Genomic DNA, 16,705 nt, shown 5'->3' on the forward strand with positions numbered 1-16,705 from the left:
TACTTTTGAACTCAGCATAATTTAACAGCTTTCTCAGATGAAAAGAGCCAGTCTTTCCTGGATCCCTGGAACTCCTTTTCATTCCACCACTCCGGAAGGCTTGGCTTCAGAGCTGCTCTCCACTGCCTGCTTCTTTTGGAAATCTTCTAGGTGCCCTGCATGAACTGCCTAAGTTTTCCAATCTGAGTACACTGTAAAAGGAATCTCTTAATGCCATGAGGAAGATTCAGTCTGATTCAAAGCAGATTATTCAGGAAAAGCAAAACAATGGTTAACATATGGGTTTCCGCATTTGCCCACTCTCACAATATTTTTTAAAAATAGCATTTAACCATTTATAGACAAAAATATTATCTTCTTTTTTTCCATATTTCATAGATATAAATGGAAACTCAAAAAAGTTCTGATTTAAGCAGAATTAAGTTGAGGAACAATGGGCATGACAAGGTCAGGAGTTTCTTGTGACTGATAGTCAGAAAACTGAAAACGGGTTTCCATACCAATGCAGAGAGGAGATGGATAGTTCCAGCGTCGAACTGTTCCTGGCATACAAGAAATGTGAGAACGGCCCTGTTTGGAAAGGGCAAAATATCAGATTACAGATACTCATTTATGGGACTTTCCTGAGAGACAGAGCTACACAGGACCTCCTGGATAATCTAATTAATATATGTTCTTATTTCAGCCAACTACATAATAATTGCTTGAATGAAACTCTATTTTCAAATAGTTAAGGTTTTATGTTCTTATTTTTCTCTTGGATAAATGTTCTAAAACATCTTTCCTCTGGTATCTTGAAAATTTCTTAAAAGTAGAAGCAGCTATATGCTCTCATCTGATTAGTACACTGCCTGTTTCAATTCCAGCATGTTCCATCTGCAGTGCAAGCATAGTGGTTGAGTTTTATGCTGCAACCTGCAGTGAATCAACCATTGCTCTGCGTGATTACTACAGACACAGACAGGAATTTGTTCCTCATCTACTTACTACAGATGTTCAATGTGGACCATGCCAAGACTGCCATCAACAAATAGCAGCAGGCCTTGACCTCTCACATGGCCTCACAACATGACCCACTGCATTCATGCAACATCTTGGCAGACGGCTGTAGAAATACAAGTGCCTCTTTATACAGCTGTCATGTTTCATTTACTCTGTCTATTTTTAAGAAAAATCGCAGGAACCAAGCAGACTCATGTGATGGCAGGAAGTAAATCAAGGCATGGCTGTAGCTTGCACAGTCTAGTCCCACATACCTCAGGGGGAATGCCTAGGACCAAAATGCTCCCATCTTTGTTTTCCCTAGGAACAGTTCAAACCATTAACAGTAGCAGAAAAATTCTTGTTTTTTGTCAATTCTGTCCTTTGAGATACTCAGGTTATGCATTCTGCTGCTGAAATGCAAAAGCTGAATAAACTGGCAGGAGTGAGAGCAACGGATACAAAGATTGAGACACAGGACTGAGAACAGGGTTTAGTTTCTGTTTTGATCATTTGGATATACAAACTCGTGCTAGTCACTTAACATCCTGAGCTTATTTTGATCAGGTGTATTATGAGTCTAAAATTTTGTAAGGCAGCGCATCTTATCAATATAATATGAAGATTGATTTAAATATTATTTGTCCATAGCAATCATAATCTCATAAAAATAAGAAAAAGAATGAATAGGTAAACTGCAGTAAAAGAAAATCCATTTGATGACATTTCTTCCACACCATTTGGAATGTTTACACTCTACCTTGAATAAACTTCGTATAGAACTGCATGGAATAAAACTCCTTTAATTAATCATTTAGTTAAGTATATTTAGGCAATCACGTTCTGAAAGCCAAACTAAAAGACATACAGAAAATTACTTGGAAGGAAAAAAGGATCAGTTTTCACTACAATAATGAAAAATAAATTAGTCTTTTTCTTCTAAAAACACTCCAAACTGATAATTCAATAAAAATATTTTTCTTAAAAGCTACATTTCTAAAGGAAAATAAGTGCATGTACTTACTGTGTCATCTTAGTTACTTGCAAAATGGATGAAGTTTTGAATAATTTAATTAATGCAATATTCCTTGTTTCACTTTCTACTCTTCCAAGATTGCATTATTTTATTTTATTCTCTTTTACTAGTTTTCTGTGATTGCATTTCTCTGATGTGAATCAAGGGGGGAAGATGAAATTTAAGTAGCACAGTCAGGAAAATCATTAAATAGCCTATAAAGGATCTTTTGAAAAATAAAATTAAATGATTCCTCTAGTTTCCAGCCTCTTTCCAACAAGAGCACACTCTGATTTCAGTCTTTTAAAATTCCCTCCTGTGGGGAGACACTTAATCCTACAGCTAGCAATTATGTTTCTTATGCATCTCCAGGTAGTAGTTTGAGCTCTATGACTTTTCTGGTAAGTCTCAATTATAAACTAATCCACAGCTGATTGTTATTGCTAGCTGTGAATATGTTCTCTAAAGATTGAGGATAAATTCACAGCTAAAGAGAAAAAAAATTTATAAAAAGTTATGCTGGTCTATATTTGTTGAATAGAAAACATACTGTGCCTCATTGAACACTATTTTCATTATTATTTCTCTTTAATTTGGATCCTATTTTACTTGTCCTGTCTGACTAACATGCTATATATATATATATATACGTATGAACTTTCTTACAGCAGAGTCCATACAGCATAGCAATTTTTATCAATATTTTGAAAATATTCAAACTATTTTCTACTGAATTTGGATATTGAAGATCTTTGTTTTACACTTTGAACAAGCTCATAAAACTAGGTTTTACATGTCAGCTTCCACAGCTAGTATTAAAATTTTAGATTATTGAAAAAGAGGTTTACAGTTGGAATATACACAGTTAAGGAACAATATGCTATGAAATTTTAAGAAAGTATTTAATAATAGAATCCCTGTAAGTATATAGAAAAAGTCCAGTTAGTCATATGAGAGGGCTACAGATAAGAGCTGCCCACAGACAAAAGAAATTATATCGTTTTGTGGTAGTGATATACACAGTGCATTGAAATTTAGCTTTAATACAGATGAGAGTTTTTTTGAGTGCAGCTCTCCTCCTAAAAAATGCATCATTATTTTATAATAATACCGTATTTATGAACTTGCATTCTGATTGTTTTTGTAAGTAAGAGTAGATCCAAAACATCAAGCCAGGGCTAACAATGCGTATCTTCAAAAGTTTTCCTGTACTTATTCCAATCACTTCTGAAGTATTCCTATCCTACTGTTATCACTCCACATCAGTGTTTCACCAGTACTACTTTAAGTATAGACAGAATATTTGATCATGCTGTATCTTGAGCATGTATCCATTTCTAATCTATGCAATTAAAAACTGAATAATGATGCCCTTTTTCAATATGCAAGATTTAGATATTTCTAAAAGTTGAAAAAGGTAGGGATAAAAGAGTCTGCAGTATGATGGGCAATACAAGTAGAGATCACCCCAATAAATCTAAGCAGTTTCAAGTTTGATAACTGTGTTAACCTTTTGATATTGCTGATGAAGAATGATACTATAAGAGTAAAGTTCCGGTTCTAACATGAAACCTTAGTATGAATCAGTCCTTGGAGGAGTAAGGCTGATTATCTTTAGTGTCACAATAAAAATCTAAACAGCTGATTGAGATTAGATGGCTGGTTTTTATATTAAATTAATTGTGTTATATGGAGATCATTTCCCATCTCCGTAGGAAACCATTAGTATAGGCTTAGTTTTTTCACTTATTTCCTGTCAAATCACTGCTATAAGCTTAGCCATAAATCAGATGTTTACCTAAATATATTTCAGTCATAACAGCTCAGAAACAGCGACCAGGATCACAGCAATGAGGAACTAAACAGACACCTCTTGGCAATTATATGAAAAGCAATTATATAGCAGCCTAGATAAATAAATCCCCCAAAAGGAAGAAGCACAGCACTCCATAGTACAGTACTATAAAAATTTTCTAGAGAAAACATTTTCGCCACGTTATTTCACTGTCCATTTTGATGGCCTTTACTGCTCAATGGTATGTTGATGATCTAAGACAAAATTTCCCAGCCCAGATTTACTGAGGGACAGAAATGCCACACATTTGTAGCTTTATAATTTGGGAGCACTCACATAGGCTCCACCTAAATCACCTCTGTGTACACACTACAGACTCTTCATTAGAATATGTTTTGGACCAGTCTCTTGGCATTTTATTCCTGGCAATCATTCCACAGTGTATTATTCAAAGAAAAAAAGAAATAAATAAATACCTGTAATGTATATCCTGGCTCACACTGAAATGACAAAACATCATTCACCATATATCTATCTCCTGATTTGATCCCATTGCTAGGAATTACTGGTTCTGGACAGGCAGCAAGACCTACAGCTGGAAAAAGTAAAGGCAAAGATTGAAAAAAAACATAGATAAGTGGACAGCAGGTCTTCACTGATATTCTCTGCCTTAATGAATTATTTACACAGAATTATGGGTATTTAAGAAAACATTAATTAAGAATTAATTTCAACAATAAACTGAAATTTTGTTTAAAACAAAGAAGTTTTCACAACTGTTCTACAGAATATGAGTGGTATGGCTGAAGCACAAAGATTATACACTGTGACCAATTACCAGGTCACATTGCTATGACACACTACACAGTTTTATAGTCTCCAAAGCAGTATTATGATTTTAGCTTGTTAAAAATCATAGGTTTTATTTGTTTGCTCATTTTGCTTTACTGGGGGTTTTTAGTCCTTTTTTATCCTTGTGAAGGTAGTGGAGAGAGAAAAATGGAATACATTTTATGCATATTCTCTCTTTTCAACAGTAAATGAGCAGAATTTATTGGTGGTTCCTTATTTTTAGGCAACTCCATGGACTATAAAGACATTTAGACATTAAAATTTAGTACTTTAATCCAAAACTCAGTATTTGCATAGGTGTCACTGGATAGACTGTTCTTAATTGTTTTTAAGCCAGGTGTGAGAAAACAAAAGATTAGTTTAACAAAGATTCTCCATTATTAGCAATTTCTTAAATTTGTTCACCTAATTTGGCAACCTAAAGTACAAAATTCTGCTTTTTGTCAAGTGCGTATCATTGTTTTGCCTTGTGTGCTATCTAAGGAGTTTGCTAGTCAACACTACTGAAAATTAAATATCAACTTTTCCAAGTGAAAATACTGCAAATGAACAAGACAGTTGACAAACGGGAGAGTAGATTAAGTAATTCTGTGCTTTTAAGATTTTTCTTGCAAACACAAGGACCAGAAGAAGCAATTTGTAAGTTCATGGTCTGACAACAGAATCTCATTTCCTTCATGTGAAAGACCTTTTATGAAGTCAAATATCAGTCTTAAATACAATTTTAATTGTTAAATATTTGTTTGAGAAAATTATTCCTGAAACATTATTATGTTGTTTTTTTATGTTTTATGAGGATATGATCCATAGAAGCCAAGAATGGAATTTCGATAATGTGTGAGAAGATATTTTGAGAATTGATTAGCACAAAATTCTGTAAAGAGCAGAGAAACATGATACTTTGCTGAATGAGATCCTGTGCATCCTTCAATTCAGTTGCATGGAAAAAAACCCTGACTACTACTCTCAATATCTTCCTATGAAATGTGTTTGGTGACAGCATGTGCAACTGGACTGTGTTTAGTACAGAAATTGCATTATTTGACAATATTGACTGTATTCTGATATGTGACATGTTAGTCTGTTGTTTCAGAGAGTTCATCATGAAACAATATCTGATATTATTCACTGAGATCCTAGCCTTTCTCGGGAAATACAATTTTCTTGCAGGTAATGTTGATCACGCATTTTCATACAGACATAGTTTTAACTTTATGCCATGAACCATTATGTATGTACTTTTCATCACTTAAATATAAATGCCTTAGAAATATTAAATGCACAAATAAAAATTTCACACAATTCTACTCTTTTCCAAGTTTTACCTGAAGTAAATATATTTTTTCCTGATAAAGCACAAGGAAGTCTGAAATAGCTTTTATACTTTCACAGGAAATTGTGATTGCTGTGCCATTTTTTTTCTTTCCTGAAATTAAGTTCTATGGTCCTGAATGTTCCTTGTTAGTCCTGTGCCCTTGAGTTTCACTACATTTCACTTTTTTCAGGAATTGAAGGTATTATCAAGCCAATCAAATTCTGAGTGAAAACCATCAAGGTATGAAGTAAAGGCTTCATAACAAATTATGCAAGAAGTATCAAACAAAAAAAATTCAAATTATCAAATAAAGAAAAATTTAATAGTTGCAAATAATGGGATCTCCATGAAGCAGTTATTTTGTCTTCTGGAATTTATAATTTAGGAAAATGTATGAATGTGTTTTAAAGATTTTCAGAAATTTCTGTCGTAGAATTTACAAATTTTTATATTCTTCCAATATAATCAACTTTCAAATGATGTTATGGTGACTTTCCATGGCCACTAGGAATCTCATGTGTGGTCACTGTGTGGAACTGCAATGTTCCAAATAATCATGGAGATATTGTCATTAACTTCAATGGTTTGGGTTTTGCTGCAGGTTAACTAGTATCATTCTTTTGGTCAATCAGCCTGTATTCCACAATATCATAAAAGTATTTGCATCTGGAAAGTTTGAGGAGTATAGGTACTAAATAGCTGTGATATGCATTCACACAAACTGTTTCAGCAGTAAGTGAAATGTAATACCTCATCTCAGTAATTCAAATTACCATATACAGACTGCTGTTCACTAATTTGCAAATACAGTGTTCAGATGCAACTGAAGAAAATCAACGCTTGTTTCTGCATTTTCTCACCCTTCTTGTTCTTGAATAGAAAATAAAATTTAAAAAGATCTGCTCCAAGATAACTGTTTTAAATAAATAAGCACCTGACAAAGATGCAGTGACTAAATTGCTTACAGATATCTATGTACTTGCTGAATTCTGTGAATATAAATTTGAGGTTCACTTCCTGTCATCAAGAAATTTGTATTTTGGAACTCAGCATTCCTCTATACTGAGAGTAACAGGCTTGGATCTGTATGACTAAAGTTACTTTTTACATATTTTTCTGAGTTACAGAAACAGCTGTAACCGTGGATGCATAGCAACACTACTAATGTGCTTGTTATATCCATCATTGGTTGAATGGCATATAGAATTTAAACAGACTATGATCAATCAAAAACCTTCAAATTAAATTTCTATGTAAGTGAGATTGTGGCATACAGTGCATTTATATTTAACAGATTCTAATAATTATGTTAAAAAGTTTTTTTCTGCTAGCTGCTTATACTTTTCAAAACATTTTGTATACACTACTTCTTTGGTCTGAAAAATGATGCAAATTATAGAATATTCTATAGAATGTCATAAAACATTTTGACTTCTTTTGATATACCTGATATTAAGAAGCAATATTACTACCCTGAAAGCAAGAGAAAGTTGAAAGCAGAATCAAATACTATTCTGAATGCTCAAATCTCTGTTCTTCCAACCATTCCATAATACTAGCCCAGTGTAGTTTGAAAATTAATTTAGTTAGAACAGGTCCAAACATCAGAAGAATGCTTGAGAGAAAGCAAACAAATTCTGGTATCTGAGGACAAACTTGGAATCTTAAATATTCAGAGACTCGTAAATACATTATTAAACTAGGTTGTATGTGAACAGTCACTAATACAGGGAAAACATGTTAAATGTCAAGTCCAAGCAATCAAAAAAGGAGCAAAGATTTCTTAAGTGCATACTTTTCAGAGCTCAGTTTCTGCTATGCAGTACAAAATAGAACACATCAATGTCAAGAGTGATAACCCTCTCCCTGACCTTCTTCCACTTACTGTTTGCTAAACACTTTCTTGACTCTGCTGTGGCATAAGACAAATATGCTTTACTTACATAATTATATCCATGCCTACAATTACCTCAAATTCTGTCCAAACATCACTGCCACTGCTGGCAGAAAGAAAATCCTTCCTGGCATATCTGACAATGTGAATGCCCATTAGTGTCCATTTTAGAAAGCTGAGAACTGGACAGCACAAGAATGTCTTGACAGCTGGACCAAAAGTCATCAAGCTTTCGTTTTTCAATTCCTCCCACACTATGCAGCTAACAAGAACATATTATGCTTTGCTATATCACAAACATCAAGCTGGAGTGAATTGCTCTTTCCCTTTTGATGATGGTGTATATCAAAATCCAAGCTGTCCCTTTCAAAACTTCATGCTTCAGACACTAGCCTAGAAAATGTCTTTATCTCAATGAGTTACTGCAGAGAGATCAGATTCTTGTCAACATCTAGTAAGTTGCACAGATATATTGACAGGATCAGGACCTGCTAAATTAAAAATGGCATGTTTATGATTCACACCTGCTTTAACATGGGGAAACAGAAAAGACTTGCACTGAAGAGCTACACTAAAATCCAAATTGCATGGAAGATCTTAAACTGAACCTCTGAAATATAATATGCTACTTGGAAGAATATATTTTATTCTCAGCTAGTCTGAATTTTATCTTTTAAATTATTAGATATCTTCATGATAGAGAAGTACTACAAAAGACAGTCAATTGCTCTCTAGTTCCCTTACCAGTGAATCTTTTATTTCAGCTGCCAAGAACCCTCAACACTTTAAAAGACATGATAGAGTGGCTTCAGAAAAGGGGATGTTGGTTAAAAGTAAGATTATGTTCTCATACATAGTCCATACTCTTGGTATAGCAGTAAACTAAAAGCTCACAAAATGAGTGATGCTGACCTGTGCCATGTATCCTAATTCAGGTTAGTAGAGCTGGATGACGCTATAAAAATATTGTTTACATAGAAGAACATTTTTACTGAAAAATCTAATTCTAACCTCTTAATTTGTTGAGATAGATTAGATAGATAGATAGATAGATAGATAGATAGATAGATAGATAGATAGATAGATAGATGGATACTTATAGGAATTTAAAAAGGTGGCCTAAACCTCTATATCAATATTCAGCATACATTCAGTTTTTACTAAAACAAACTTGACTCTAAATGAGAAGTCCAAGCAGCATGTGGAGAAAAGCAATTATTTCCAGACTTTTTATTTTTTCATTTGTTTGAATATTAAGGAAAACATTTAAACTACCACTGAATAAATACATGAGGTTTTAAGACCAAGCTTAAAAGATTGGTGGTCACAAATGCAGTGGAATTAAACAGTCACATTTCCAGAACAAACCATTTGGATAGTTGATTCCTTCATTCATTATATTAAAAGTAATTAAATCAAATAAAAGGGATATTTATTCTTCCTACTGTTGTACATATTAGGAATGCAACAAAACACTCTTTGATTTGACTTGCTGGTGGTAGTGAAAATAATTATGTTTGCTATTGATTCTAGCACGTGCATATGAAGGATTAGTTAAATTATTAATTCTCATCTTTTCTACAGTAACCTGTTGCATATTTTACTGCTTTGTTAACCACAGGTTGCTGCAACCAGTTTGAAAACCTACAGCCCTTGTGAAATAACAGGAAACCACACAGTAGCCCTCAACAATACTTACAATTCTGTTGTGACTACAAGGAAATTTTTCTAAGGCACTGATCAATTATTTAATATGAGTTTGTGTATCTGACTTGAAAATAAAAACAGAACCAAAACCCAAACAAATAAAAGAGCAAAAAAACCCCAACAAATAACAATGAAACAAAGGAAAAAAAAAATCTATGTCATCAATCTGACTTTAGCATACAAATTCAGTAGACCACTTAACTTGGGCAAATGAACTTTTACATTATTAATGTCTAACACAAAAACATCCTAAAGTAACTGGCAAAGTTATATTATTTGCCATAAGACTTGTGTGTTCTCGAAGGCTACAAAGGAAACCTATGCACTGTGTAGATTAGACATAGATTTAGATTTGCAGGAGCACACTGTCCAGATCTTTTCCATGAAAATAAAGACATACATAGAGAAAACTTGCAAATGGACAGGGCAAGAGAAAGACATTGTTAAAAGGAAGAAAATGTTTCAGGAAATATAGCTATTCTTATTCGAACTTTGAATTATCTTGAAATATTTATGATTTGAATAAGCTTTCATCAGCTGATGAAACTTGCATAAAGTATTTACGAATTTCTATAAAGTTACTTCAAAACAATATACAATGTAGAATATATGTGATCAAGTGATAGCAAATTAAATATATCTTACTGAAGTAAAGTTTTCCCTACATAGTGATCCAAACTCAGGCATGTTTATAGCATTTACACTGGTGAAATATCTTCTAAATAGAAATACTTCTCCATTTATTCTAAAATATGATGTGCAAGTTGTAGAGGCATAGTTTTTATTGTGAGTAAACAATTTAGTAGTGCCTTAAGGACACTTTCCTCTGTTGCGCCTTGTTCCTTAGAATTTCTTCTGTGATGAAGGGAATGTTCCTAAATAAGTCTCACTTTCTAATTCTGTAATGAAGACTTTTTATATACGGACATCAGGGTTCTGCAGAATACTGTAATGGTTATTTTAGAGCAGTTTCAGCTATTCTAATTTGTAATTTATGTAAAAGGTAAGGCTAGATTAAACACCACTAGGTCCACTTAATGTCTTCTATCCCTGCTGTAGTCTGCTGATGTAGGATTTGGATTTCAAATTTGGAATCAAGGTGCTGAACAGCTTCTTAATGTCAATTGATATTTTCTGTTAGTATCTATAGCAGGAAAACTAATTGTCTTCACTCTAATTCCTAACTGTCTTTCCCCTAGAGAAGTAATTATATCACAGACTCATAGAATACGCTTATTTAGAAGGGACCCAAAAGGATCATCAAATCCTACTCTTTGCTCTGCACAGGACATCCCAAGAGTCACATTGTGTGACTGAGAGAATTCTCCAAATGCTTCTTGAGCTCTGTCAGACTTGGTGCTGTGACCACTGCCCTGGGGAGCCATTCCAGTGCCCAACCACACTCTGGGTGAAGAATTTTTTCCTGATATCCAACCTACACATCCCCTGACACAACTTCAGGCCATTCCCTTGGTTCTGTCACTGTCACCACAGAGATCAGGGTCTGTCCCTCCTCTTCACCTCACAAGGAGCTGTAACTGCAGTGAAGTCTCCCCTCAGTGTCCTCCAGGCTGAAGAGACCAAGAACCCTCAAGCTGCTCCTCACACAGCTTCTCCTCAAGGCCCTTCACTGTCCTCACAACCTTCTTTCAGAAACTTTTTAATAGATTAATGTCATTTTTAGGAGTTGATTATACCTGAAAGTTACATCTGCAAAGCATTTTATCTAGAAAGAATAAAGGGACAAACAAACAATGCAGGTGTGCAGGGCCAGGAGTTGGATTCAATGATCCCAATGGGTTCCTTATAACTCAGCATATTCTATGAGTCTATGACTATTCATATATTTCTCCTTATTTAATATTTTTTTTTACATTTATTGAAAGTATCTGATGTTCTAACATAGCATTTCACATTGAATGCTTTTTTCCCAGATAGGTGATATTTTTGTGTTTTCTTTATTAACACAACCCTTTAGCAAAATGATGTTTTATTCCAAATTTTAGATTGCCTTCTGAACCAAAGGTATTTATTTTTCAGATGCTGCTTCAAATATTAGGCGACCAAACAAGCAGAGACTTCAGAATTCATAATCAAATACTAGCAATATCTGCAGAGAAAAGTATTTCCTTCTCTGGTTTTTTCTTGATCTGAAGAGGTGACTGCTCAACGTAAATCTGTAAATTCTCTCTGTGGGAACTTGCTCAGTTTCTATGTTCAGTCACACAGAGAGATGTACTGTAGTCCTACTAGCCCTGCAAGAGACCACGTAGCCACATAAGAAACAAAATCTTTTCTTTCCTGTCAGACTACCAAGAGCTCTAAAAGCTCAACATTGCTGCCTTGACCTGTACTGAGGTGCACTTCTAAGAAACACTGGCCTTGAAATATTAGCACCACTGAAGTCCAATTGATGCTTTAGCAGAGCACAGTGGGGAAATTGGCAATTAAGAGACAAACAAAAATATAAATCTAAGTGATTTTACTTGTTAACAGAACAGATTTTTTTTTTCAGGAGTTGAGTTGCAGAGAAAATAAAACTGATACAGTAAAATATGAAAATGTTAAATGTTCATTCTATGACTTTCTAGAATTAATGTGTACTTATTTATCCTTCTTATGGAATTATAGTTTCAATGTAGGTTAAAGAGAAATACTGCAGGAGGAAAAACTGTGGAGGAGGAGTCCCCAGTCAAAAATCAAACAAAAAAATTCTTTCTCAAAATAGTAGATTCTAAGAAAATTTCTGCAGAGGTAATATTCCTATTTGCATTCTACATCACCTCTAGAATTTTGATTGTATCAAAATAACCCATATAACATACGTGCATATAAATACTTGAAATGTGCAGGGAATTAAATGAAAACATAGGACTAACTTGTGACTACAGTCATATTCAAATATTTATTATGAGCTGAAAATCTAGTCTTTCAAATTTTTTCAGCTTTATATTTTCTTTACAATTTTCTATTTCAATCCTAAATAGAACTTATTAAAAATCATCCATGTTTATTTACTTCTGTGTACTTCTTCAAAACATTGAAAACAACATTACCATTTTTAGATATTATTCTTGGACTAAATGAAATATAAAAGCTAACTCCTTTTTCAAAAAATTCTTGAATGGCTTTTGAAAAAGGAGAGGATGATTCAAAAATTATAAGGATTTTCTTTGTGACCTTCATCTAAGCAGTCATCAGACACTCGATTCATCATTGTACTTTATAAACAGTAGACTATTCTCAGCAATACCTACTTCCAATTAAAATCACATGAGCTATGTGTAACTATTATTCTATATTATTTTAAGTTATGGAGAGATGTAATAATACAAAAGTGTTCGAATTAAATATGATTATGGGAGGTAATCCACGTATTTATAACTCCACAGCTCTGTATTTTAGAATGAAGTTTCTCAGAAAACATACAAGAAGTAGATATATAGCAGAATTTGCCATAAAAATTCTTAGGTTATTCTGTTTATAATGCCAATGATTTACCAAGGTAACTGTTGTGTTTTCTTCTAGCTCTGGGATTAAAATGTTGGTTTTTTGCAATTATAGCAATTTGTTGAGAGAAAATAATTTGAAGGAAAAAAAATAACGACAAGGCATACATAAATGCACATATTAATAGGAAAAAATATGCTACCTTCTCTGGTTTTATCTATTTTCAGGCAGGGAAATTCACTCCTACTTTTTTCTTTTTGGTCACCTAAATTTCTGAACTAAGCTGAAATAAGTTAAGAAAACCCACATCAATATTAAAACTCACATTTATAAAATGTTGTTTTGAATTGCCAGGTTGGTTTGTTATGTGACGCTAATTTGTGAAAGCGGTTTTCCATCAATTTCAAATGTCACTTCATTTTAAATTTCAGTTTAATAAATACCACTTATACAAGGCTTGGTACTCAGGAGAAAAAGAAAAAAAAAACCCCCCCCCAAAAAAAAAAACAAAAAAAAAAAAAAACCACCAAAACCAAAAACCAAAAAACCCCACTCAAACAAGAAAGCAAAAAAAAAAAAAAAAAAAAGAGTAAGTTTCAAAAAACTAGGAGTCTTACTTTTGTATTCCAGATGAAAACCAGCTGCTGCCACACTAATGTCAGAGTGAAAATGAAGGTAAAGTTGATTGGAGGTGCTATTCAACAATGCTGGCACAGTTGTACCTGGAAAAATAAAAGTTATGGAATGAACTATAGCATGCTGATCCGAGTTTCGTATAGAAAAGACATAACCAGGACTGAATCAGACAGGCTTATTTTCTTCTCATTCTCTTCAGGGGAATCAGATATTTTGCTGTGTTCTGTCTTGTTTTTCTCCTGAAGTTGCAGGAAAAGTTTGATTACAAGCTCAACAATAAGAGGCAATAAGAGTAAGTACAATCAAACAAGATCCCATCATGTTTAGAGGCAGCCTTATTGACTTGGACAGAGTAAAAAGAGATGTAAAGAGAAAAAAAAATCACATAAATAAAAGACTGGATTATGATGACAAGCTCAACTGCCATTTTCCTGTTTCCTCACATTTCTATAAAACCTGCAATTCAGAACAAAGAAGTCCAGATTTTTTTGTATATACTCCACACCTTCTTCCCACAATAATATTTCAACCACTTATGCTAATTCAGAGGATATGACGAAAGATGAAGAAACAGGTGCAACACATTAAATAAAACCCCAAAACAACATGCAGCTTTTCCTAATTCAAATATCCATAATAAAAATGCTTGCTTTGTGCGTTACACAAACTTGTCACTAGCTCTGGATGCATTCTTTGCCACTAGAATTGCTAAGTCTGACAAACAGGTACTTTATTATCACATGATACCATGTAATTCATATTCTACTGTCTAAAGCCAGAAGACTTACTGAGGATAAAAATTACATCATTTTCTATGATTACCCTCAAAGACAGTATCAAGTAACTTATAAACTTTAATAGTGGATGCATAAGTAAAATTCTCATTTCCTGTGGGGCATTTTCTGTTTCTAAAGTAACTGTCAGCAGCCTCGGTATAAGTCTGAAATTTGGGCTTAAGAAGTGCTGAAAAGAATTATCTTCCTAACTCTACAATCTAAACTAGGAACTGGTAAATACTTCTAAAACTAAAAATGAATTAAGCAAAATCTTGATATAACTGGAGGAGCTGAAACATGACAAGCTGGTCTTTAAGGAAGGTGTTTACTGTTTGACACGGAGACTCGAAGTATCCAAATTCAGACAGCACAGAGCAATGACATCACACAATATTACCCTGGAGTACAGAAAACAGTGAAGTATCTCCCTGGAAGAAGGACTATTCTTAGTATGTGTTAAGGAAACCTCCCTGTCTGACCATCCAGACAGGCCGGTCACACTCCCACCACCAGAGACCTTCACAGCAGGGACCGGAGCCCATTCCCAGCAGGCAGCTCCAGGGATCTGATGAGTCCCCGTTTCACTGCCTGCACACTCCACCCTCACAGTCAGACCAGGCTTCGTCACAGATTCCACCCTGGGTCTCCTGCAGCAGATTCTCAAATATCTCATTCCATAAAGCCATTTATTCACAGTGCACTTACACTCCAGCTGATGCTTCCAGGGAGAATCCCAGCCAGGAAACCTGTGGGCTTTTTCACCCTCACAGTCTCATCACTCACAAAAGTATCTTCCTCCCTATTCCTCAGTTCCTGCCATGTCTTTGAGTGTCCTCTCACGAGGCTGAACTACATTTCCCCAGGCCCTTTGCTGCGCAAGGTTCAAGGCTTCTTGCCTCTGGCTGCACCACCCAGAGCTCCATGAGCAGCTTGAATTGCAGCTGCTCACGCAGCTACCAGCACCAACTGTACTCCTCAACAGTACTGATAAAGAATCTGAAATATATTTAAGGATGTTTAAGGTGTCCTGTAACAATGAGGATGTTAACTCACAATTACTATTACACTTTTTAATGAACAAAAGTCACTTGGCAGTTCTGTTCCTTTTTAGGACCTGGTAACATTTACCATCCGTCTTTTACTTTCTTAAAGGGTGATATTCATTAAGATGAGAAGGTAGATCCTATTGTACTGTGGGAAATAAAAGAGGCTGGTTTTAAATTCTCATAAATGCTTCTTTCAAGGGAATCATTCAGGATGGCTATCTGTCACAAATGGAAACCCCAGGGACTGATAGTGGTCCCCACACAGTTTCAGTATCTTCAGAAATTATTTGTGTGGTAGGATTGAAAGCACTCTCACCAAGTTTGCTGCTGACACTGAACTGAGTGGAGGGGCTGACATCAGAGAGACCTGGAGAGACTGAAAGAGTAGACTAGTAAGAATGGTATGAACTTTAACAGAGACAAGTGCAAAGCCCTGCAGGTCTGTTAGAATAAGCAAAAGAGCCTGCTACAGGCTAGGATTTGTGTGACTGGAGAGCAACTGAAAGGACCTGGGACTGTCGCAGTGGAGAAGCTGAATATGAATCAGCAGTGCACTGCTGCAGCAAAGAAGTCAAATAGGTTCCTGAGCTGCACCCAGAGCAGCATTACTAGCAGAGATAGAGAAGCAATCATACTGCTCCTCTCAGCACTTTGTCAGGCTGTGTGTGGAGTATTGTGTTCCATTCTGGTTCTCACAACGCAAGAAAGACAAGGACAGACTGGAGATGTCCAAAAGAGGGCCATAACAATGATAAAAGGCTGGAGAACCTACCCTGTGAGAAAAGACCAAAAGGGTTAGGTCTCTTCTTCCTGTAGAAGAGAAGGCTCAGAGGGGACCTTATCACAGTATTCCAGTACCTAAAGGGCTCCTCACTTCACTGGGAGCTGCAAGGATAAGACACGGTGCAAGAGGTCCAAGATGCACAGGGCAATGCTTCATATTAACATTGGAAAGAATGTTTTTACCATGGGAACCACCATGCCCTGCAGCAACCACTCAGGTGACATGGCAGAGTCTCCACCACTGGAGGTTTTGAAAATACAGCTGGACAGAGTACTGGACAATATCATCTAGGTTTCCTTTCTTACAAAAGGTTGAACTAAATGGTCTTGTGAAGTCCTTTCCAGCCTGGATTGTTCTATGATTTTATGATCCTATGATCTAACTGGAATTCTACTGTTCACTTGCTAACCTCTGCCTTTTCTGGGATTGGGAATATGAAGCATGGAAGATATGT

General features: G+C 35.0%; 1 protein-coding gene across 2 annotated transcripts in view; it reads right to left on the reverse strand.

Moving 5' to 3' along the window:
• Nucleotides 1-16,705, reverse strand: part of CSMD1 (CUB and Sushi multiple domains 1) — a 1,052,613-nt gene that overhangs the window by 128,288 nt on the left and 907,620 nt on the right. For both annotated transcript variants that reach the window (XM_058020501.1, XM_058020500.1), the window contains exons 37-39: nucleotides 13,627-13,731; nucleotides 4,268-4,386; nucleotides 501-570 (exon numbers count right to left, since the gene is read on the reverse strand). In XM_058020501.1, the coding sequence (XP_057876484.1) occupies nucleotides 501-570; nucleotides 4,268-4,386; nucleotides 13,627-13,731 (294 nt within the window). The remainder of the gene's footprint in view (nucleotides 1-500; nucleotides 571-4,267; nucleotides 4,387-13,626; nucleotides 13,732-16,705) is intronic.

This window comes from Melospiza georgiana, chromosome 3, assembly GCF_028018845.1.
Source record: "Melospiza georgiana isolate bMelGeo1 chromosome 3, bMelGeo1.pri, whole genome shotgun sequence".
NCBI classification, from domain to species: Eukaryota; Metazoa; Chordata; class Aves; order Passeriformes; family Passerellidae; genus Melospiza; species Melospiza georgiana.